The following is a 24894-nucleotide window of genomic DNA, read 5'->3' as shown; positions in this document are numbered from 1 at the left end:
TCAATAAAATATAACTAACATTTTAAAACTACCATGCTCACTCAAAACTAATATTCCTGAAACAAACTGCTGATACACACAAAAAACCAGGTGTTTAAGAGTTGAAAATCTCTGCATCTTTGGCTTTTACACAGCTAGGACTGCATGTACTGCAACTATAGTGTACAGATCATTTACGTCCTGAGCACTAATTCCCAGGCTCAGAATTTACCTATCTTGGTCACTGGCTAAATATGCCAGTGGGAATAAAATTCAACTGGCTAAAACCAAGTTCCCACTGACATTTTACCTGAATTATAGCACATATAAGTTACTGTACAGGCTTATGGGAGTAGCTCAATAATATTTGCTGATAATTAGCAGTAAATAAGATGGGGCTTTATACGTTTAGTTCTGAAATCATGCCAATTTTATTTTTACTGACGACTTTTACCTGACTTGTGTTCATGTTCTCAATATCTACTGACCAGAAAAAAAGTTGATTTTTTTTTTTTTTTCTACTGGTCAAGGGGAAAGTCCACTGGCCTCTAGTGAGTTCTTTATCCTAAAATGCTTCTAAGGAAAACCAGATGTGATCACAAAGTTTACAGCTCTACCAATGGCATCACTGTCATTCTTGCTTCTTCTTTTTCGTCCATCAGATCCAACATTCCTCAATTTCCTCTCCTCCCATTACTAATATATCAATATCTCCTCAGATCATGCAGGGTTGGGGTCATATCCTGCAGAGCTTACTTTCATAGAAGGTCAGCTGTCAAACTACAAGTTTTAAGGTCAAAAGTTTAAACTCTTAAGATTGCTTCTAAACTGCAATATACATAGTAAATAAATAAAGAATAACACACCAGAAAAATTCCACTTCACAACCGGTTTCCGAAGGTAGGATCGAACCCCGGATCTTGTGTCACTCATTACACTATTTAAAGTTCCCAGGGACCTTCCTATATCAGACCATGTACATCAAATTTTAAAGGAATTGCCAACCCCACCCAACTGTAGTCTTGTAGTTCTGACATAAGTTTACATACAAATAAATGACAGCTTAGAAGGAATTATTAATACTTACAAAAATTTCAGGCTCCGGTATCGTCAAACCTCTGAAAAAGTGATTGTCACTGAAAATTTGCATATGTCTTGGTATTAAGTCACCTGTATATGATGAAAGAGAAGGAGAATTATGCAAAGTAGAGGTTCCATATCTTCCAGGGTCTTGCTGAAATACAATGGAATTACAAATAATCTATCCAGCTTCAGCAAAGTGAATCAACAATTTACATGTACAGAGCTCAATCTCTAGATATGGATGGCTACCATAGAATTACAGCAAACTGGACGACAATTTTCAAACTAGATTGCACTTGGTCCAATTAAGCGAAGAACAAAGGGAAACACTCAATGTGTGCTGTTAATTCATATGAAATGTATAGGTATCTTACATTCTCAATATTTACTGTGCAATGTAGATAAAAATATCAATGAAGTTCACTTAACTACAAAACGTCTTGAAGTTCACAAAGTTCACACAGTTACTGTACTCATTGATCTAATGGGGGGACAGGATGGTTTGAGTGAAGTCTTTTAATGATCAATGGTCAATCAACCAACTGGTCATTTGATGGGCGATTGAAAATTCTTTCTTTACAGTCTCCACTGAGGGTTATACCTTTTTAAAATACACAAGACAACATATGAGTTAAATGCATCAATGGACTTGTAAATTATGATGGTAAAGCTGAGACATTTGGAGATGGAAAAATTAGAGAGAAGTCAGAGAACTAAGGAGAAATCTTATGTTTGCTATAAAACCAAAAATTATTTACTCTCTGTAAAAACTAGGGCTAGGAAGTACTGTAGGGAGTCTAATTTCCCATACAGTTCATTTTTTATTTTCCAGCTCTTCTTAAATTATTGTTGTTTAACAAACTTTCTTTTTCTATGTGGGCCGGCTGTCCAATCGATTTTCTGAGGCAAACCTATGCAATTTTCCACAGACTTTACAATCCTGGAACATTGCCTTGGTCTTTTTCTTAGCCAAGAAAGTCATAATATACAAACAAAACTATAGCTGCCAAGTGCTGTTTAATATAGACCAGTATGCAAGACCTTTTCAGGCTGTTCTATCCTTGTCTATCTCTGTATTTAAATATTCAAGTCTTGTCATCCCGGCATTCAATGACGCTTAAAATTAACCTAAGTAAAAATCACCTTCCTTGCAAATCAATTAATAAGGGCTGAATTCTGCCTTGAGTTTACATCTGTTAATTGTTGCCATGGTTACATACGTAAGCAAGGCACATGAAAAGGATCAAGAGCTGTTAAGGAGGCCCTGATGCTAAACATTTCAAGTAAGTGACATTATTACCGTTGAAGTAAATAACATTAGTATCCATGAGGCTTTACTTAGGTTTTGTTCTTAATGCATGCCCTGAGAGGTAGATCCCTATTGTATCTAGTCAGAATGACCCAAACAGTTCATTTTATGAAAAAATCAAAGCCTGCAACAACTGTAGATCATTTTACGTCGAATAAAAGGAAGGATCAAAGTAATGCTACATAATGAGTATCATAAAAACAAGTAATTTATCACTTCCATTTCATCAAGAAATGTTAGAAACTAAACAGGCAATTCATGACTACTACTGTATATGAGGACAACCAAGCATAATCTTGATTTACATACAACGTAGAGTACTAGATCTATCAAGATCAGGAGCACATGTAACCATCTTCACTGAATGAGACCCAGAAATGGTCACTGAAGTCAATCACCAATCATTGAACATTTCCATTTCATCAAGAAATGTTAGAAACTAAACAGGCAATTCATGACTACTATATGAGGACAACAAAGCATAATCTTGATTTACATACAACGTAGAGTACTAGATCTATCAAGATCAGGAGCACATGTAACCATCTTCACTGAATGAGACCCAGAAATGGTCACTGAAGTCAATCACCAATCATTTCCTATCACACCAGATACTTGGTTATCTTGTGTTTAGTCCAAGTCTGCACAATGTCTGGGATTATCACGGGTCACTATAACTTATGGAAAAAGTACTTTAAAAAGCTAGATTAATTCTGGATGATGCAAACCTAATATTTGATTCTCATTGTTTTGGTTTTTCATAATTATCATTAATCAAAAGCAAAGAGCTGGAAAGTTTGAAAAATTACTTTACTTTTCCTCCATTATTTGAAACAATCTCGTTAGGACACGCTAATATGAAGCGTTGCTATTAGATTTAATATATTGACTGTCTCAAAAACATTAAAACCAAGGGATATTTCAAAACGTTGCTTTCAGCAACAGCTAGACATGTTACAAATTTGCAATGTCCAAACTGACAATTAGAATACAACAATAAGTGGTAAACAGTCTAAGTTGTAGGCAAATTTCATACTTTTATCCTCTTCGTTACAATGTCTGCATGTACATATATCGCTAATATTTACAACACACACTAATGTATATAAGTAATTTGGAAGAGAAAGATCTTACCTAAAGTTTTTCTGATGAGATACAACTGGTCTACATCGGATCTGCCGGGCCACAAGGCTTGCCCTGAGATGAGTTCTGCTGTTACACACCCAATAGCCCATACATCTACAGGAGGACCGTACTTGGTGTCCCCCACTAGCAGTTCAGGGGCTCGATACCACCTGGTAGCCACATAGTCTGTGTAATCATCACCCGGACCAGCTAAAAGACAAAAGAAGGAAAAGCAAATAATTAATTATCACTAAATTAAAAGTAACATCATATTCATTTAGGTCAATATGTCTTGAAATGATAATGATATCCTCTGTAGTACAACTATCAACAAATTTGATTACAGTTTAAAAGTTAATAATCTATCTGGTTTGTTTAATTCTTATAAAGTCCAAGCAAGTTCAGTTACCTCCATATCAACAACAATTAAAGCAATAAAACCAATTCATCCTTGGACAATTTACTATAATGCACTTTTTGTTTGGTTATTGATTTCTATATCAATGCTTACAAGACTCTGTCTTTCAGATCTACAGTATATGTGCCAAATTTGGAATGTACAGAAAGTAACTTGAGCCATGGGTTCTTTTTCTTTGTTATTTAGTCATTACTTCTAAACAAAACAACTGTGTTGCCATGAGATTGCTTCCTTCATCCACCTCAGATTAACTTAACGACTAATAAAATCTGTTTTCGGACATATGCATGCAGGGAAATAAGTGGAGGACTTGAGATCAGGCATGACAAACTTACTTAAGAAACGTAAACATAAACAGCCAATGAAAATCCCTAGGGACCTATACAGCAGGAAGAAACAGTACGTTGACCTTGATTTATACATATCAGTTCCTTTTGCTCAGTTTTCTTTAATATACAATGATGAACTGCAAAGGTGAGAAACATCTTCAGTTTCCTATTACTTCATCATAGAAACCCAACTCCAACTATAGCCGTGTCACTACTTATCACATTCTTTGTTTTAGCTTGAAACACAAAATGCATGATTTGTTAAAGATTTATCTTTGCAATGATCTAACTACACCCACTCGTAGTATTCAAAGACTGTACAAGTACTGTAACCAACCTCTCTGGGCCATTAAAGGGAAAGACTCATCTGTGCCAGTTAATGTATAGTTCCCCCCCCCCTTCAATTTATGCAAAGAATCTATGTTTAATGTTGATCATTTTAGAGTGCAGGTTTTAGCAGCATTGTTCTTCCCCTCTAACGGTCATCATCTGATTTTCCTGAAATGGTTTTGGGCTGATACAGAAGTTATCTTTAAGAAAATGTTACAATTATTCGAATTGGCTGAGATTTGCAACTGGACAAGAAGTTGTTGAGATTTGCTCACTCCAAATCATGTCAGTGTAGGGGGTTTATAACACTATAACAATGTTATGTGTGTTTAATACGTCTACTCTGGACATAGGTTTTACTGTGCGTACAGCAGCTATAGGCCATCTAAAAAATAACACTATAACAATGTTATGTGTGTTTGATACATGTCTACTCTGGACATGGGTTTTACTGTGCGTACAGCAGCTATAGGCCATCTAAAAAATAACACTATAACAATGTTATGTGTGTTTAATACGTCTACTCTGGACATAGGTTTTACTGTGCGTACAGCAGCTATAGGCCATCTAAAAAATAACACTATAACAATGTTATGTGTGTTTGATACATGTCTACTCTGGACATGGGTTTTACTGTGCGTACAGCAGCTATAGGCCATCTAAAAAATAACACTATAACAATGTTATGTGTGTTTGATACATGTCTACTCTGGACATGGGTTTTACTGTGCGTACAGCAGCTATGGGCCATCTAAAAAATAACACTATAACAATGTTATGTGTGTTTGATACATGTCTACTCTGGACATGGGTTTTACTGTGCGTACAGCAGCTATGGGCCATCTAAAAAATAACACTGTAACAATGTTATGTGTGTTTAATATGTCTACTCTGGATATAGGTTTTACTGTGCGTACTGTACAGCAGCTATGGGCCATCTAAAAAATAACACTATAACAATGTTATGTGTGTTTAATATGTCTACTCTGGACATAGGTTTTACTGTGCGTACAGCAGCTATGGGCCATCTAAAAAATAACACTGTAACAATGTTATGTGTGTTTAATATGTCTACTCTGGACATAGGTTTTACTGTGCGTACAGCAGCTATGGGCCATCTAAAAAATAACACTATAACAATGTTATGTGTGTTTAATATGTCTACTCTGGACATAGGTTTTACTGTGCGTACAGCAGCTATGGGCCATCTAAAAAATTTCACAACATTTTGGATTATTTCAAGCGTGAAATTTATGCCACAAGGATTTTTTTATAAACCATATGGAATTGAAATACAAAGTAGATTTGAAATGCCTTGACATTCAATTCTGAAATAATCTTAATTTACTAGTTTTTGTGCAGATACAGGTCTACACAACCCAATTACCAAGGCTGTCCCAATTACCTAATACTCTTCCCAAATGAAAAGGATACTAATGGGGCTGCACATGAAAACTTCAGATAGTAATTCCTACTACTAAAACACTCACAAAAAGGCCTTGAAAATTCTCTAGTTCCAATAAAATTGAAACGATAGAAAATCCGAGCTCAAAACGAAAGTCTAAGCACTTTGGGTGGTACTGAGAAGGTACAGTAGACATTGTCCGCAGAGGTCCAGACATAGAGGGCGCACAGTGTGAAACGGTTACTACTCATTCTAGACACGTAATACAACGAGAGGGCTGAGGTTGTGAGGAGACAGGTTAGCGAGGGGCGAAGTCAATTTAATCTCATTTCAAAAGTTCTATTTTTACGTATACACCTAAACATTTAATTTTCCAATTTGTTTTTGGCATATGAAACAGTGTCTACAGGTTTTTGAGAATCAAACAAAATTCTTTTAATAACTTACAGTTCATTAGCTAACCCTCACTTTGAAAGGAGGTATGGCTCTGCAGGTTTTCTTCGACCAATTTGCAGCAAAAAGGACTCTAGGGGGCAGCATGCAGTCTTTGACAAAAAATGCAAGTGACTGTTTAGCACTATATATGCATATCCTTCAGTGCAACACAATTACCAAAATTACTCTGTAAAATGTTATCATATATATTTTTTTCTGTCCATCTGTCTGTTTTTCCAACCATACAATCAATTTATTCATTAATTTTTTAGCCACTGATCCATCCAGGGTTATACCCCTGACTATTCAGCCCTCCAAAATCTAATTTTGTAGTAAAGTAGTTTTCAACTATTGACTACAAAACATTAACAGTACAAGCACTGTACTGTACATGTCACAAACTCATGATGCTACATACAATGAATTATTAAAAAATGAATTATTAAACTTTAAATATTGGCAAATTGCCATGATGCTAGTTCACTGTACAATAAAGTACCACTTGAAATATAAAATGTTTTTCACTTAAGACCAGGACTAAGGTCAAACAAACCTGCGTCATAGGAAGATGAATAACCATCATTTACACAACCCTGCACCAAACCAACATAAATTCACTGAAATCAATATTTTTTTTCTCATTAATGCTTGCAAAAGAGAGATCTTTTGAATTGTTTCATCAACCACTCTAGCTGTATATCATGTGATCTAATCATAAAATCCTTGTTACTATGGTGATGGTGAGAATCCTCTATAAATGCATACAAGGTAATTACTTTGCAAATGATCATAATATTGTTTATATAATTGAGGAATATTTTTCACAGAATGAAAAGTTGAATAGGATAACCACTCTAGTATATATTGTCTCTAAGTAGCTATTTCCAATTAATGACATGACAGGCTCATTTCCTCAGCTAATATTTTGCACTTGTGCACATTAAATAGATCCTGTTGTTTACGACTCCAGAGAAATATAATTTGTTTTATTCTATGTAAGATTTCTACGCAATAGGAAGAAGCCATGTTAGATGGAAGCAGACGGGGAACAGGATATGAATTATTCTCTTTTCATTCTCCATTATAATCATAATGATAATAAAAATACAGTTATTATCAAGCGAAACACACAACAAAGTCTTGATGCGCTGTATGGAGATTTTATATCAGAGAGATGTCCCCATAGCCACTTTTATATAAATATGGTATATAATGCAAAGATGCACCTCAATGGAAAGTGGCAATTTCAGTGGAAATGACTCTCTTTAAGGTACAGTAGTTACCAATCCAGAGGATAAACTCAGAATGAAAGTCTCTAAAACAATGAAATTCTGTCAAGTGGTGCAACAAGAATATATAGAAATAACTCTTTGTAAGCAACAGTTTCAGTGACAACTACAGTGTCCGACATTGTACGGTATTGAATTGTCACTGTTACAACTTCTTGTGTTGTATTGTCAGTATATTGTTGTCGGGTCATATTACATCACATCATACCATGATATTAAATTCCATGGCAAGCAATCTCAAGACATTGAGTATGCACATTAGAATAAGAAGGTCAACGTGGCTAATGAGTTTAAGCATACATTAGGGAGACTATCTTTAGAGGACCTTTGTGTAGACTATACTGCCTATACTCAGGTTTGTTGACTGAGAAACGTAAAGAAACTCAATTTTGGTTTTCAAAAGTGTTTTTTTGCAACGGACTACTACACAATTCGTTGGCATTTTGATTGTAACAGTATGACAAACTCTTGTATCGGCATAGTGTTAGTGCTGAAGTAACATATAGACTTGTTTCTTAACTGCGCATAGGAAGAAGCTGGGTGCACAAATTGTTTTGCACAAGATCAGAAAAAGGAGGTGAACACGGTTCTGAATAATGGTCGTTTACTGGGATGAATGAATACCTACAACACTATTTCCTATATATCATTGCCCCTGTGATAAATTATACTCTTTAATTAACCTCCTGGAGCTTGAAAACCCTGATAATTCTTGAAGCAGACAAATTACAGCAACGTATTAAAGCAACTTTTTTGAAAATCCCTATAAACATAATAATCCTTGGAATGGCAACAAAAACACACACAAGAAAATCCAAGTTTACTCACAAAATTTCACCATCCAAACTTTACAAGAAAAAAAATCCTTACACACAAAATATGCTGCTACAAACACAGGACATTAAAGTTACAGACATGAACCTTTATTTTACTGAATTTTCTTACAAACCGCAAGAATTAATATCAAATGTGGAAATTCCTCATTGCCAAGATCAACATCACCTTGAAGAGCCACAGTTAACAATTTGCTAAGATAAACAGAGATGCCCTTAGAAGCAATTAGGATTGCCAAGGAAAAACAATTTAACGGTCTTAGTCAAATAAGTTTTGGTTTTGGTTGCTGCCATGGTAACACAACCAAAAGGACCGAGTAGCCTAATTGATTTGTATTTGCAGATCGGAAAGTGTACCTTACTCTGATGAGTTTACATTTCAAGGACACTGTTTTCTGCATATTGACTTTGATCAGCAAAACAGCACTTCCCTCTCTCTCTCTTTACCTCTCTCTCCTCTATTTCAAGCAATTAAGAAATCAAATCAATCATTTGGTGAACTATATTACAATTGTTGTTGGCGAAAACAGAAAGTGAAGCTATATACACTTCTTCTTGGTTTTTCTGTTTCTTGAGAATAAGGGAGCATAGTAACTAGCAGAACTAATGAAAGGTCACAAGGTTTACATGCTAACAAATACTCCTGTTTGAAATTGCTAAAAGTTGTATATATTCTCAGGCTATGTTCAGGAGGAGTAATAACATAATCAGGTGCCTCGGTTAAGGACCTGATTGGTGGGAGGCAGGACAATACTATTAGCATACTTGGGGACAATACCAAAAAAGACCTTTTAGTACACACAAATAATGAACACTCTCCAAACACCAACAAATTGCATTAAAATTAAAGAACCTAAGCTCATTGTCTTTCTTCCAGTGATTCACATGAATTCTCACAAATAGAGTACTTCCTATAATAAAGCCCAACATTTTTAAAATTGAAAGAACTGTTATTGCAGAAGGAAAATGTGACCAATTATGGAAGATGTTTGGCATTTCCAAACAGCCTACTGTATGCAGCAAAAAAAAAAAAAAAGGTTAATATAATTGTTGGTAAATTAAGACCATGATAGCCTAGTATACAAGATAAGAAATAATTTCATTGTTACAAATAACACCCCTATCTCCCAACCCCAGCCCCCAAATAAACAAAACCCCACCTACCCGACAGCCAATCGACACCTATCTAGATTCATCTTTCAATTTTGTGAAAGAGTAGAGTGTCCATGAAGCAGAAAGTGAACTGTCAGAAATTAAAACCTAGGAAAAGCTTTCAGAGCTACATGAAGGGTCGGCATGACAACCACTTCAACAAAGATATATACAACAATATTTACTTAGTAAAGCTGTACATACAACCCATCTCAATGCAAACCCTCGAGGCTGTGTAATTTATTTGTAAGATAGCTCATCGTTCGATATCATAGGGAAGAAGGGACTGTAAGACATTGGTTGTTGCGTTGTTCCGCTTTCCCCGCGTTGTTCCGCTTTCCCCGAAGTTGGATGTTCTTCTTTTTATCCTCAGTGTCAACAGAGAGGGAGAGGCCGTCTTGCAGATAAAAGTGGTGCGGGCTGGTTTTGAGGATGATTAGTAAAGCAAACAATTTTGATGGCAGTTCACACTTGACTGACACCGCAGTCAATTTGTTTTAGGAGGCAGCACTCCCATCTGATTTCTTAGAGTCTTCTGACAGTTCTAATCCATGTAGCAGCATCTTGTGAATTTTACACAATTTATAAACTGGCCTATCAAAAAACCAACCAACAAGTTGTAATGAGAAAGCCACAATTAGGGGGGAGAGGATAGTGAAGGAAATACACAATATGCAGCATGAAACATGAAATATGAACATTAATGAAAGAGCATGGCACATGAAATTACAAATACCGCCTATAGCGTGTATGTGAGAAAAAGGCGGGAAACTAACGGAGCAGTTAGCGGAACTGCTACCCTGGTAACGCTAACGGAGGATACCTAGGGCGGAGGTCGCTCCAAAAAACAGTCCCCAAAATCCCTCCCTTTTACAAGAAAAGGATAATTATCAGGCTGTTGAATGACTGTAAAGCTCTTTAGCAATCCAGAGAAAGAAAACTTCTGAATCATCAGTTACGGTTTGGGACGAATTCCAAAATCAAAGAAAATCCACTTGAAAACTATGTGTTAGAAACTTTGAATGGTAGAATGAGAAGGAAGAGGAATGACCGGAGGGGCCGGTCAAAGAGAGCGTTCAGTATTAAAAGGTTACCAGCTACATTCTAGGCACGGTAGAACCTGGTGCTAAGGTTGTGAGGAGACAGGTAAGCAAGGAGCGAAGTAAATTTTACACAATTTGAAACAGAGGAGTGATTCAGACCTACACCTGACAGACATATCAATGACTAAATACTTAATTTATCCCAAATAGTTACAAAACAAAACAGCACCTGTGTGTAGCTTTCCAATTATCATAGCTCCCACCTTTTCATGACGCAATGCTGGTCGTCATACATGGGATCCACAAAATGGGGTAAAGGATGACGGGACGAGGACCCCCCCCCTTGCCGTTTGAAATTTTGAGATCCCTACATACAAAATTGTGGCATGCCCATGTTATAAATTTTTTAAATTATGTGTAATTTTATGGTAAATTCGTAAAGCAACATATGGGCACTGTGTGTGAACCTCTAAAATTGCCTTTTACAGTTTGTAAACCCAACTCAGCCAGATGCAAGGTATTGAATTGTATGTGCAGGTCCAAGGTTTGAGACTTCAAATGTTGGTCTGTTGGCAGCTATGAATTACGTATTCATACTGTATGTTGACTTCAAAATGAAAAAAAGAATGAAATATAAAAGGGCTTAATCTAACAATATAACTTGATGCAAAACTGCCACAAAAATATGGCACACAAATCGAATGTTAAAATAAATCAAATATTCGATGGCATCGCTCGAGGTTACCTAGTTTTATCAGGAGTGGCGGTAAAAGGCAGAGTGAAATCAGTTACATTTAATGTTTTATCGTAACCTTTCAGCCTATTCACGAATTCTATACTGTACATTATATGGTTGATAACTTCTCTTTTCAAGGATAAACAAGGATGGAATTGTAAGCTGAACTAACATCAAAGGCAATGTGAGGTACAATAAACCCTTGACTGAGTAAACACTCAATGCGGTGCTGATCCTTGCCTATGACGATGTGATCACCTATCAATACATGGAATACTACCAAATGTCGCTACAAAAACAAACTAATGTACGACTAATGTTTCACCAACTCCAATAAGAATGTACTTCTTTCAAAGCAGATCATTTGAAGTGCCCCTTCAGGGAAAAACACTGTGTAACCGAAGAAAGTATCCTTAAAGTATACACAAAACATGAATAATCTGTCATTGATACTAATGGGACACCTGCAATGGAAACCAGACTTTCTGTTGTCACAAAATGAAGTGATGGAATCTCTCAGAAAGAATTCCTCCCCGGTCCTTTCAAATGTGAACCGTGAGGAGGGCAATGACATTTCCAGAATAAGTTCAGTGCTCTATTACCAGGATATAGGATAACACTGGAATAACCACTATCATGTATGCCTCAGGCAATAAACAAAGACATGAATTTTAAACAGTTACAAAGATCACAAGAGGGAATTTAAGGTGGGTTTTTCCAATTATATTTATTGTCCGCACTTTAATACCTAACTAACTATTCGTTAATTTGAAATGAAAAAAAATTAATAAATGGAAAGACACTAGGAGGCCTTTTTTTTTAATGGTTTGCAACTTTGTAATCACATCAGTACACCATTGCTAACTTATTTCTCACAGGAAACTACTTGAACCTTCTCATACATCGAAATCCCAAAACTGTCAGCAATGATTAAGTTTTCTAAGACCTCCCACTTAAAAAGTCTCAGAGGTACACAATTTCTGTGTGAGACAGGTGGTATGTTAGGGTCACTTAGCGCAAACAATGCATTATCTTAATATACAAGCACCTCTTCGACTGGCTGTATTTAAATAACAAAATGGGCAATAGGTTTTCTAGCGAACCAGGATGCAATGAGGGTATGGTTTTTTCTGTTGTTGAATGTTTTCTAACGTAGAACCCAAATTTTAGTCAGCCTCAAACACTACTTTCTACCCGACATTACTCACGAAAGCATTAAGATCAGCTACAGATCAACAAATATTATATGAAAATTGTTTCATATATCATGCCTGAATATTATCAGGGTGTCTCTGTTTCTGTGCTTTCTGGGAAAAGAATGAAAAAAGTGCATGAACTTACTTAAAATTCTGGCAAACCCAAAATCACAGAGTTTGACTTGTCCATCTTTGGTTATGAGAATATTTTCTGGCTTTACATCTCGATGAATACACTGAAAAGAAAGAAAGAAGATAGCTAATTACAATATCTCTTCGAACAAAGCCAGTAGGTGGTTGTAATCTTTGATGGAGCAACTATTAACCCCCAAAGAAACAAAACTCACTCAGTCTTCACAAGTACTATCTATCATACTGAACCTGAAAATGAAACTGTCACAATGGGTTGCTAAGTGTGTACTGGTAATATGCCTAAGAAAGCTAACTCTAGATTATCAGGAGGAATGGTCATTGCATCCGGTCTTCATTCTGCTAAGTACACAATTTCTGGAATTAAGCTTCTAAATAATTAAAAATATAAACATGTAAATTGCAATTTTGTAAGACAGGTGAAAAAGGCTAAGAAAAATGTGTGATGTATTGTACTATTTTGTTGTCTTGTTACTTTGTCTACAAAGTGCTGACAAGAAAGTCCATATCCTAAATGAACTGTAGTAAAAAAACATCAAGGTCCATTTTTTTTTTTGCTACGGTACTGTAACAAAATGCAGACAACTCACACATCATTGTAAATATGGAATCAAAATAACAACTTGAGTGTAATTGACTAGTTACCCATAAAATGAAAGCATCTAAACATTTTATTTATTTTTGGCAAATATTATAATATTTAAATACACATTAATGTGAGCAATGCTTCACACACTTAAGTGTAAATATTAATATCCAAATATGGCATTTTTAATCTTGTTTTTAACCCCAAAATGCTGTTTCATTTTCAAAGGCAATTTGGCTTGCACATTCAAATCACTTCCACATTTATGAGTGGTGTGGTAGCATACATTGAGCAGTTAGAAATACATGAATGTTATTTCTTTAATATTTTTTTGTCTTAGTAAGTAAAGTAATTAACACAACTGATCAAGGTCAAGTAATCATAAAGAACTAGAAGTTATTGAAATTATTAACCTATTCTTAAGTCAGCTTATTTGCATTGGAGGTTATTCACATTTCTAATTTTATAGAGGGCACACAGTGTTAAAAGGATACCAGTTGATTCTGGGCATGGAAGAACGAGAATGCTAAAGATTTGGGGAGACAGGTAAGCAAGGAGCGAAGTAAATTCACCTATACAAGTGCATTTGTATAATTAATGCAAAATACGGATAAACTACTGTACATTATTAAATTTAAAAACTTCCTTTTTTTTGGTTCATCAATGTAAACATTTTAGTTTAAATTCTTTTTAGTATCAGCACAATGTTAATTAATCAATTTAGCTGCAAAATCTTCACTGTGTACATACAGCCATCGTTTGCAATAAATAAAACATTTAACTAAGAATGAAATATTCAATTATGACTGATAAAAATTGAACTTTCTTAGACTTCTATCAATTTACCACCTAATCTTGAAACTAACCAAGATGTTAGTTTACTGCATACTGTACTTGATGCCAGCTCAAACTGCTGTACAGAGAGACAGAGTGAAGTTTCACTTTGCCAGCAATACTACTTTAAGACAAGATACAAGTGTACATATACTTTTAAAAGTTACATATGTTAAAGATGTTTCAGAAGTGTACACTACAGTAGTTTTTGACTTTACTTGCTTGTATTACTTGTAATGTTTATGAAAAAGCACAAACCATTAAAGATAATTAAGAGAAGGTTCAAGTTATATGAATTAACATTAAACTGCAATACTGTAACTTTAGACAATGTTGCCTTTGTGAATGACCACTGAATTATTACTTTAGTCATAGCTGCAAATTTCTTTAACCATCTATAATTTAAATCCATATGTTACACATCCATTCATATTACAAACTAAAATCATTGATCACGTTCCAGCAATTGAATTTGAAGAATCAAGTGAAACATCTATTAAGTGCACACACCCAGTACATTAGAAAGAAAAGGGAAAAATCCCCAAACTCAAAAAATCCCCAAAATTGAACTGAAAACTTGTACCACACGTTGCATGTTATTGGTTCATCAGAAAGCAACCACTGTGAGTAGGATAAAAAATGTACAAAGTAGCTCCACGATTGCAATAAAATAAAATAGAGATAATACTAAATAAAGACAGAAAGAAAGAAAGGGTAAAATCCCTTCTGATTCAAACAATCCCAAAATTTAAATAAAGAAGCTAAAAACTTGTACCACACGTTGCATGTGATTGGTTCACAAGAAAGCACGCACTGTGAGGAGGATAAAAAATTTATAAAAAAAAAAATAAAGTAGATCCACTGTTGTTTGCAATTAAATATTTTAAGAGTTGATCATATATACCTCACTGTTCTCTTTAAGTAGTCAATTTGTGTGTGTATATGAGCAATAAAATAAAATAAATCATAAAGTAATAAATAAATAAAATATATCCAATAAAATATATGCAATATACGCAATATGCAATAACAGGGTATTTAAACAAAATATTTCAAATTTTTTAAAGTTATTATTAAATGCAACTTACATTATGTTGATGACAGAAACTAACAGCCTGTAAGGTCTGATAAATTAACTTCTTAGTGACACTATCTTTAACCCTGTATGGAAGAGAATGGGGAGAAGATAATATGAAAATATTGCAAAATATGTATCACTCATTTTCACAGCAAGACACCTTTTTTATTCCAGCTGGCATTGCTGGTAATATCTTTATCAGCTAGGTCATATTAATCTAAAAATACAACCTGTCAAATTTGTAAATGGCATGCAATGTAATTGGAAAAATAACCAAAAAAGGATTTCTCTCTGAGATAATTCCAAATTTGACTTACCAAATTAAGAACTATGCCAAGAGTTGGCATGTGCAGTTGCCTTGAAATCATCGCAAAATTATAAATAGATTGTTTTGACAACAAGTCACACCTTTACCCAAACTGCTTGTGTGCATATACTGATATATATATAGGTCAGGTTAAATTTGAGACACATTGAGATCATTTATAAACAGATTGGAGTCCCATAATTTGGTGCATGTCAAAGTGGAGATTGTGAGTGGGATGGCATAACAAATTGGAGTTAATTAAAACATTAAATCAATTAAATTATATCAATTAAGACATAGGGCTAGTATATATACATGACTTACCACCAAAATTATAAATTTTCTAAATTCAAACTAAGCAAGTCCTTCTTACTGAGGTACTCCCACTATCCTCCCTCACCCAACCCCCCCCCCAATCCAACTGAACATCAGAAATGCCAGTCACAACATACCTCCCCCCACTCCCTCCCTTATCCTTTCCTACTGAACATCACAAATGCCAACAAAAAAGGAGCAATCTGATGTGTCTCAATTTTAAATTGATGATAGAAATGAATGTCCCCCTCACCCTCTTGGGTTGTTGTCCAACTCATTGAGCACTGTTCGGTCACAATATTCAAACACAAGGTGCAGTTTCCGTTTCCTTCTGAACACTTCTAACAGGTTCACAAGATTTGTATGTTTTAGTTGCTGTTGGTGAAGATAGAAAATTGAAAATCAAGTTATTTTACAATCAGTATTACAACTCACATGTAGTCTACTGTACATGTATGCATGATTATGACAGGAAGCAATAACACATTTAAGAGTTTTAATGACCTAGCTTCTAAAGTTTATAAAGTTCTGGTATTTTTTGTTCATGTAGTTTGTCAACAGATTGGGTCAACTTAGACATTTTTTGATCAAGGAATTGTGATATTGAAAAAAAAAATTATTCAAAATTAATTTTTTGGTTTAATCAACATCAGAAAACTGCCATGGTAATTATAAACAATTTGATAAGCGCATTTATTATGACACTTTTGCATTTATTCTGCCTATATAATGAGATTCAAACCAGTGCAGTTTTGTGACACCCCCTGCCCTCCCTCCCACCCTGATCCCTCCACCCAGTCTCACTATCTTTCATAACAAAGACAATATTTTCCCGCATTTATACAAATTCAAATCACATGTGTCCTGACAACAGCAGAAGTTTCAATTCTCCTTGATCGTTTAAAGTAAAGTTACAACAAAAACAGTATTTATACAATCTGGCTTATAAATCACTTTATTGTTTTTCTATATGTTTAAGTGTACAGGTAGGTGGATACAACAGCATTACTGTTGGCAAATTACTAAGTAGGCAATCGAAGGAAACCTCAGCACTCTACTTATCATACTTATCTTTGTATCCAAAGGCTCTGCACATCACAAACCATGCTCCTTATGAGTTTGCACATCAATAAATTATTGTATAGAGAAAAACTCAGCTCAGGTAAAACTCAATAATCTTATTGTAGAAGACAAAGGATGGATGGCAGATCACTATCGCCCGACCTTTAACATCCATTGTTGGATGGAAAGATGATTGACAATCAGAGAGATCTACACACCTCAAATGTCAGTTTGTGACATACTTTCTCATGCTGTGACCAAACAAGTAAAATGTGCTGTAGGCTACTGTATGTTGAATGCTTTGATTAACGTAACTGAAGAAACATACAATTTGGGGGGGGTGGGGGATAGGGATGGGGAGGAATGGGGGTGGGGAGGCCTGTATTTGCATAAATTATACAACATGCCCTCATAAAGATCATGCTCAGTCCTATAAATTAAAGAGGTATGAGGGAGCTGCTGAGAAAAGGGTCACATTTAGCATTTGGCTTCATAATGGTTTGTAAAATGTAATTATAATACAGTAGGTTCTTTCTGGAAATTTCAGATTGTTCCTAACAAGTAGTTTTAGGTAACAATAATCTGACATGTAAATAGTGTACAACAACCAAATAATGTAGAGATGAGTGATTAAGAGACGAGTGAAGTAAATTTGTGTTGGCTATCCAAATGGACAATCTGAGAGAAAGTTAAGCATACTGTACAGTACATGTATGTGTCCTACTGTAGCATTAGTAAGTCAAGTACTGTACATGCATTGTTTCAGAGAACTGCTTGCAAAAGTCATTCAATTTCATTATAAATCATTCAAATTAATCACTAATCATTCAAATTAATCACCAACTTCTTGTTTTGCATTCAAAAGCACATTATTTAAGATCAACTATATCACATGAATTCACAACCTTACTGTATAGTGAAAGTGAGATCCTGTTTGCTGAAATGGAATTGAAAATGAAAGGTCAAACTTTGCCTCTTCAACCAAGATTTATTTCAATTCACAATTCTGCTTCTCTAGAGTTATTATGTACATGTATGTACTGTATGTTTGTATAATAATCCTTTAGCACCAATGTATTTAAGTCTCCAGATACAAATGCACGTGTTGACTCCTTACAGAAAATACCTACAGTTAACCACTGCCAGAGCTTATTGTGCCTTTTGCATGTATGTCACACTTGTACTGCAGGTGGTTGTCAGCTAGGGCTACACTATACCTAATTAATGTCATTTGCATAAATTTCACCCACAATCTATAGTACTTGCTGTAGTTCAACAGAAATGTACATGGCATTCCAAATCAAAAAGTCCAATTCAGGCAAGTAACTAACAAACACGTTTCAAATTTTTACAACAACAAACTATTTACAACGACAAAGAAAAATTCTAATTTGGCACCTGTTCAATCTCATTTTTCGTACAGAAAATGGTAACTCATTAAAATGGTAATCAATAGCACATTGTCAGTACAGTACAAATATTTGCAACTTTTAATGACGGCACGTGATACTGTCGGGCCTTTGAGGCGAACAAATTGGGAATCCTGCTGGGATAAACTGCCTGCTTCACAAACTTTGACTTATTGTGCAGCAAACTAATTACTTTCTTCTAGCGAATGAACCAGGGTTTCCTTTTTCTGTTTTCCTTTTTCTTTAGCAATTACAAGGAGATACTGTTTCAAACTATAGCCACAGACATTGTGGTTGTTGTTTTCCGTTTGCACAATAAATTAACACATTCACGTGACAGTCCTGCGTGACAGTCCTGCATGACACATAAATTTACTGGAAGTTCCTTCTACAGTACGGGTAGTTATTTTTGTGTATATATACTAATATATAAACTTGAGCACTCAAAGTCTCCAAAAAAACATCAATACAATTTACTATAATTTACAATTTCTATTTTCAAATACAAATAATGAAAATTTCAGCTCCTTTCATGTGTAAGAATGCTAAACTCACGACATCAAATGAATGGGAAGTTGAGGTACAATTTTTATTGGAAGGGCATTAAACTATAATATTGGACTTTTTTCGCTGAAAACAACTTCATCAAGATCAAATTTGCAATCTGACTATAGATGACACATTTACTGTACGTTACAACCAAATTCCTCTGAGCTCACCAGATTCATTCATCAAAGGAAATATTTGCAGACCGTAGTACAGTATAACTTGTTGATGAGCTTTCTGTTAGGAATGGAAACATCTTCCCACTTAAAACATATAGAGGGATTATTACTGCCGACAATATGCAAGCACTATGGCATCATGAGTGGGTTTAACCAGGTTTAACTGTCTCTTGGTACTGTAATTTCCATGGTAACATATATACCAGTACATTTCCGTAAATTTGCAATGTTCTCTGACACTAAATGTTACACTGCTCTGAAAAGCAATGGTTAACTGCACATAGGATACTGTATATAGTGTTTGCAAGGTCAACATCAAGACCGCAAACTTCACTTCCTGTCATTGAATTTAAACTAAACACCACCCTCAAGTCAACCCGCATCCCAACGAGCAACCGCATATATACTCACGTCTCTGGTAATACAATGACAGATCGTAGTAATTCAAGAAGGTAAATGTTCTATTTTGTACATCGATCATGATTTATGTAAACATAATCAACAGCTTTTAACTTGAAGTTGACAATACCATTCTCAAAGGCATTCTCAAACTGTGATCATGCAAGGTGTGTACTAGCCTGTGTCAAGTTCCCAAATCTCCTTCTTTTCCCTTTCACTTCATTGAAAATCAAAATATTAAAACAATTAAGGCCAAAATTCTATACGAAATCAGCATAATTATTGCTATTAAGGAGCAAACTCTGACCTCAATTGCACGGTTGTTTGTATTTTGGCTCCCAAATTTCATGAGAAAGTTAAAAAATTGATTTACAATTTATAATACAACAAGGGATGGATCTGTTACATGGCTTTCTCTGACATTTCTTCACTTTTTCTTCCCTTTTTGTTCCTTTGTACTTTTCTTTGTATTCAAGAAAACTGAACAATAGGGACAAGGCCATTTAAAGAGAATTCTGCTGATACCAACAATGGCAACAATTGTGAACCTTCCAACATTCTACATTACAGTCAAGGTTTTAAAATTTGCCCGAGATAGGTATTAATCAATGATTTCTCTTTATACATCATATTTAAATTGTGGATAGACCTGATGCAATTGATGGTTAGGTGACCTTGAATCCGAGCTACTAACTGACTGACTGTCCCTCCATTTTATTGACTATTAAACCTTCAAAAGAATGTTAAGGTTCACCGAAATGAAATAGACTAATTGACTTGGGCTTGGTCCTAAATAATCATGATCTGTTAGTTCTGTACTGTTTACAGATCTCTGAATGAAAGCAAGGGTTTTGTGTAGTACCGAAAGGGCTGTAATATATATCTCTGAATAAGGTGATGGAAGCCTAGCACACTCAGAAAACGTCCGAAAAAAATGTGATTTTTTCAATGAAACAAGACTATCACCACAATCTTCCTCTAAACGTTTGAATGGAAGACAGAAGAGGGTCAAGGGGGTGCAGTGCTACACTATTGGTCAGTTATTGGCTAGGTAGATGGGAAGGTGCAAAAGTAGATTCATGACAGGGACTTAGAGTGGAGCCGAGTACTAAATTAAGATTGCCTGAAAGTGCTCACAAGTGGGATGAAGTTGCATACAGACTGCTGGAGATTGACGAGTTCAAGATTCCACTCATCAGGTTTTACAAAAAAAAAGGGGGGGGAGCTTTGGAGTAAGTTAAGATGCTCGACAAGTCTTGTGTTTGCCTTACAAATAAAGAGCATAAAAGGGAATGACTATTGTCAGTGTCCACATTTTTTGTTGATACTTCCATTTGTGCACTTGTGTTACCATTTTGGTAATTTTTAACAAAATTTGCTATCTGTATCAGGTACAATTATTCTATAGATGCTTAAAACTATCTGTTTCAATATTAAATCAGTTGCCTTCTGTTGAAGAAATTAGAAAGTATGCAACATTTGGACAACATCATGACACTTATTATCTGGCTACAAATCTCACATAATTCGTCAAATTTGCTCTAAAACTTCCTGACACATTCAAGAGCCAATGCACAAAAGTCATCAAGTACTGTGCATTATACAGCCACACATACAGTACCTGCAGTGTTCACTTGTTCATTTACGATACAAATTTTATAGATTCAAACAACCCGGGTACTTGAGTGTACAAATTACTGACTTTATTCATCACCTAGAGCTGAAATTAGGTAGCAGTACTAGCACATCAGTTTGGCACTTACAATGGAATATTGTGGGAGAGCTTGGGGAAGTACCATTCATATCTAACACATTCATATCTAACACAGAGCTAAGTAATGCAGTAGTGCCACACAGTAACTATACTGGACGAATGCCAGGGCATATATTGATTATATACTATTGTAGGAGATCCACACAAAGACTTCTGTCCAACTAGTTTGATTGGGAAGTAAACATCAGAACCCGTTTCCATGAAACAAACTATCAACAGAGAATTAGAAATGAAACAAAACACTTATTAGTTGAGAAACCAAAGAGCAAATTTCTCTGCACTTCTAACTGAATCAGTTCCCAGAAATTCCTTCTTCTTTTTGTTCTCTCTCTTTACTCTCATGCAAGTTTGAAAATAAGAAAAGGAAACTGGGGCTGTTTATTAGAAAGGAATGGCTAAAGTCTCTGCTCCATTTTGTGCAGTTTGCAAGCTGTCTTATTTGTATAAAATTTGCAATAAGCTAAATTGTACACATTGTACTGTCTTCTGATGGTTATTTCTAAGAATCTGCAGGCAAAAACTTTTCATACTATATCTGTGTCATAACACCTCTGAGAAGAGGATCCTGAAAATCTGCCCTGCTGTTTACTCATGGTGGATGTTCACAAATAGATACATACAGTATGTTTGAAACCACCAAAGAAGTTACATAGATCACACATTTTTGCCAGTTTCATAACAAATATTTCAAACACAAGCAGTTGCAATTGGTTTAGGATTATCTACCATAGCATAATGGTTCAATGGAACTGTATGATAGAAGTTCTAACACAAGTTTGAAACATTGCAGAAATGGTTTGTTTCGGCGGAAGTGAACACTTGTAAGATATGGATACACTAATTATTAGGAATTTTCTACATATACTCACAATAATATGTCACATAATCACATAGTATGTCATTTTCCATCATTTCTCTAAAGAATTGTTCTATTTTTCTACCACTATTTTTTTAAAGATTATCAGCACTGATTTGTATGTCAACTGCAGATACAGCATCAGTAAAGGCTTTTGCTTAAATATTGCACATGTACACCCATATGTATGTGACAAAGTACAATCCAGTACATAGAACATGAAGAAGTAGGAATGTGTTTTTACAACCAAAGTGTCCATTCAGTAGTGGCCATTTAATTCGAACACGATTCTGTAAACTTTAGAATTTGCTTCACAAAATGTGAACTCTTAGCTATTACCAGAATAGCTGCTCAAGCAACTGAGTCGGTAGCTTCTAATATAAAAATTTAACAAAACAAATTTTGTCAAATATGTTAAATCATCAATTGGCATTTTCAAAAATGAGAATGCAGAACAGTACATTCACATGCTATCGTTCCTGGTCGACCTTGGTACTAGAAAGAATGCATATAACATTAAGGGAGACAGTGGAAAGCCCTAGAATATGCATTCAGTATTGCTTGGAAGTGAATTTTAAATGAATTAAAGGACTGAATTTTTTTTTAATATATATACTGTATGTAGTTCAGTTGAATGTCATAACTTTATTTGGATATGTAGTGAAGTGAAATTTTGTTATGTGCACCCGTTCAGTATTTGCATGTATTACGTAATAGTTCGTAATAGCCAGTTTGTAGCGTTAGTTGTATACACGTGTTTCTTCAGTTCTGTACACGGTGTTGTATGGCGAACATCGTCCCTGCAGATCTCCGGGGCATCGCCTCGTGATCCCGTTCATAATTGGTCATATTTTACTTAATCTTGGGTCGTCAATAGCCCAGATTTACCTGTATCTTTTACTACCTGGAGTCAGGAAGGAGATGTCACCCTTCTCAGAGGCAGGATGCCTCAGGTTTTTGGATGGTTTGGCTTCTGGCTCGAAGTCGCTGGTTACCAAGATGGCGGACCTACTATAGTATATAGCGAGCTGGCGAGAGATGGAGTTTCTTGATGTCCGCGAGCGTGGAGAATTCTTGTTACCCGCGAGCGAGCTGACCCCAGTATAGTAAGGGATTAAGTCATACATATTATTATTGTTTTTAAAGTGCCGTACGTACCCTTATTGTAAGTTAATTGAATCGTAGTTGTAATTGTTGCCCCTCTGGCTAGGTTGTACTTCACTGTACAAAGTATGTATGTTAGGTTGTGTATTTGGACCTTGGTCCTATGGGTTTATAGGGTGCGTTGTGTACACTGTGTAGATCAGTGGTTGTGTATCGTTAAGCACATGGGTGCTAGTAGTATTGTGTGCCTTTATACTGTAGAGTGACAGTAACGGTTAGGTCGAGTTTATATCCTGAGAGTTATTAACAGTTACGTTTAGTATACAGAGAGTTGTATTGAAAGTGTATTGTACTGTATTGACAGTTGAGTTGTATTGAGAGATTATTATTTTACTGTACCTGTATTTTATTGTACCACTCGCAGTGTAAAGAGTGTACGTATTTGTATTTTGTATCTTGAACATATTGTTACTGTTGGTCACTACAGAGTTGTCTCAAGAGCTTGTCCTTCTAATCTTAGCCTTTATGGATAGCTATGGAGTGCCAAGTCTCTTGAGGTTGTGGATTCGGAGGAAAAAATTCGCAACGTTTATTATTATTTATGCAGATTATATCATAATGTTCATTTTACATTTTCCCTTATACACTTTATGCATTGTTGTTCAGTATTGTACAAGTGCAATGTTGTATTGCAGGGTAATATTATTGAGTATAGGTTTTCCCCCGAGTAAGGATAGGTTTTAATTAAGAGAGACCCTTGAGCCATTTATCATACAAAGCCATTTTATACTGTCATGTGTCATGACTTATTCTTCATTTGTATATTGTCATATTGTGTAGAGTTTGTAATAAAAAGTCAGCCGTTGTTTCAACGCAAGAACACTCTTGCATCCTCATTTATAACTTATGAGTTCGAAGCGTAGGACCCTAAATCCGGTAATTTCCCCCGCCATCCGCGGTTCGCTTCAGATATTCTACACAACTTACCTTTAACATACGAATCTCCCGCAAGGCAATTTTCTTGATCAATGGATCGTCTTCAGATTCCACGAATCTCTTGATGGCAACTATGGCATTGGTATCTCTGTTTCTGCATTTGAATACGACACCATAAGAACCTTCCCCAATCTTTCCGAGTTTTTCATATTTGTCCATGGTGTAAAACTAACAAAATCACAAACTATTAATGAGGACAAGATTTGGCAATTGCTTTTGATTTTACAGACAGTTGTATTCCTTAAAATTTCTTCATCACTGGGTACCACAATGACCCTTACATCTCCATGCTACTGTAATTGTCTGTTATGTTACCAGGTCCAGAGATCTACAAGAGACAAGGAAAACATAGATAATTAGAATATTTAAAACTTAAAAATATAAATATTGGGCATGTCTGGAAGTCTTCACTTATTTACAAAAGAACAGCTACATATAGTACAACATCACATTAATAAGGGATACTAGAAGATTTAACCAACCTTGCATCTAAGGATCTTAAAGTACTTCCAAAGAAGTTACTTAAAACTGAACCTTAAACTGCACACAAATGAATAAACTTGTTAAAGGAATGTCACCTTTTAATGGTTCATGAAGGATACTGTAAGCTGTTCAGTACAGACTGAGCAGAAATTGG

The 24894-nt window shown here is 35.3% G+C and overlaps 1 protein-coding gene across 2 annotated transcripts in view; it reads right to left on the bottom strand.

Annotated features, from left to right (window-relative positions):
* The window catches only part of LOC139971927 (cyclin-dependent kinase-like 4), a 39699-nt gene that overhangs the window by 5115 nt on the left and 9690 nt on the right, over positions 1 to 24894 (bottom strand). For both annotated transcript variants that reach the window (XM_071978774.1, XM_071978775.1), the window contains exons 2-7: positions 24249 to 24585; positions 16186 to 16307; positions 15321 to 15393; positions 12808 to 12898; positions 3506 to 3706; positions 1067 to 1149 (exon numbers count right to left, since the gene is read on the bottom strand). In XM_071978774.1, coding sequence (XP_071834875.1) covers positions 1067 to 1149; positions 3506 to 3706; positions 12808 to 12898; positions 15321 to 15393; positions 16186 to 16307; positions 24249 to 24416 — 738 coding nt within the window. In that variant the 5' untranslated portion in view covers positions 24417 to 24585. The remainder of the gene's footprint in view (positions 1 to 1066; positions 1150 to 3505; positions 3707 to 12807; positions 12899 to 15320; positions 15394 to 16185; positions 16308 to 24248; positions 24586 to 24894) is intronic.

Source organism: Apostichopus japonicus, chromosome 8 (assembly GCF_037975245.1).
Source record: "Apostichopus japonicus isolate 1M-3 chromosome 8, ASM3797524v1, whole genome shotgun sequence".
NCBI classification, from domain to species: domain Eukaryota; kingdom Metazoa; phylum Echinodermata; class Holothuroidea; order Aspidochirotida; family Stichopodidae; genus Apostichopus; species Apostichopus japonicus.
This window is presented reverse-complemented; position numbering and strand designations above follow the sequence as displayed.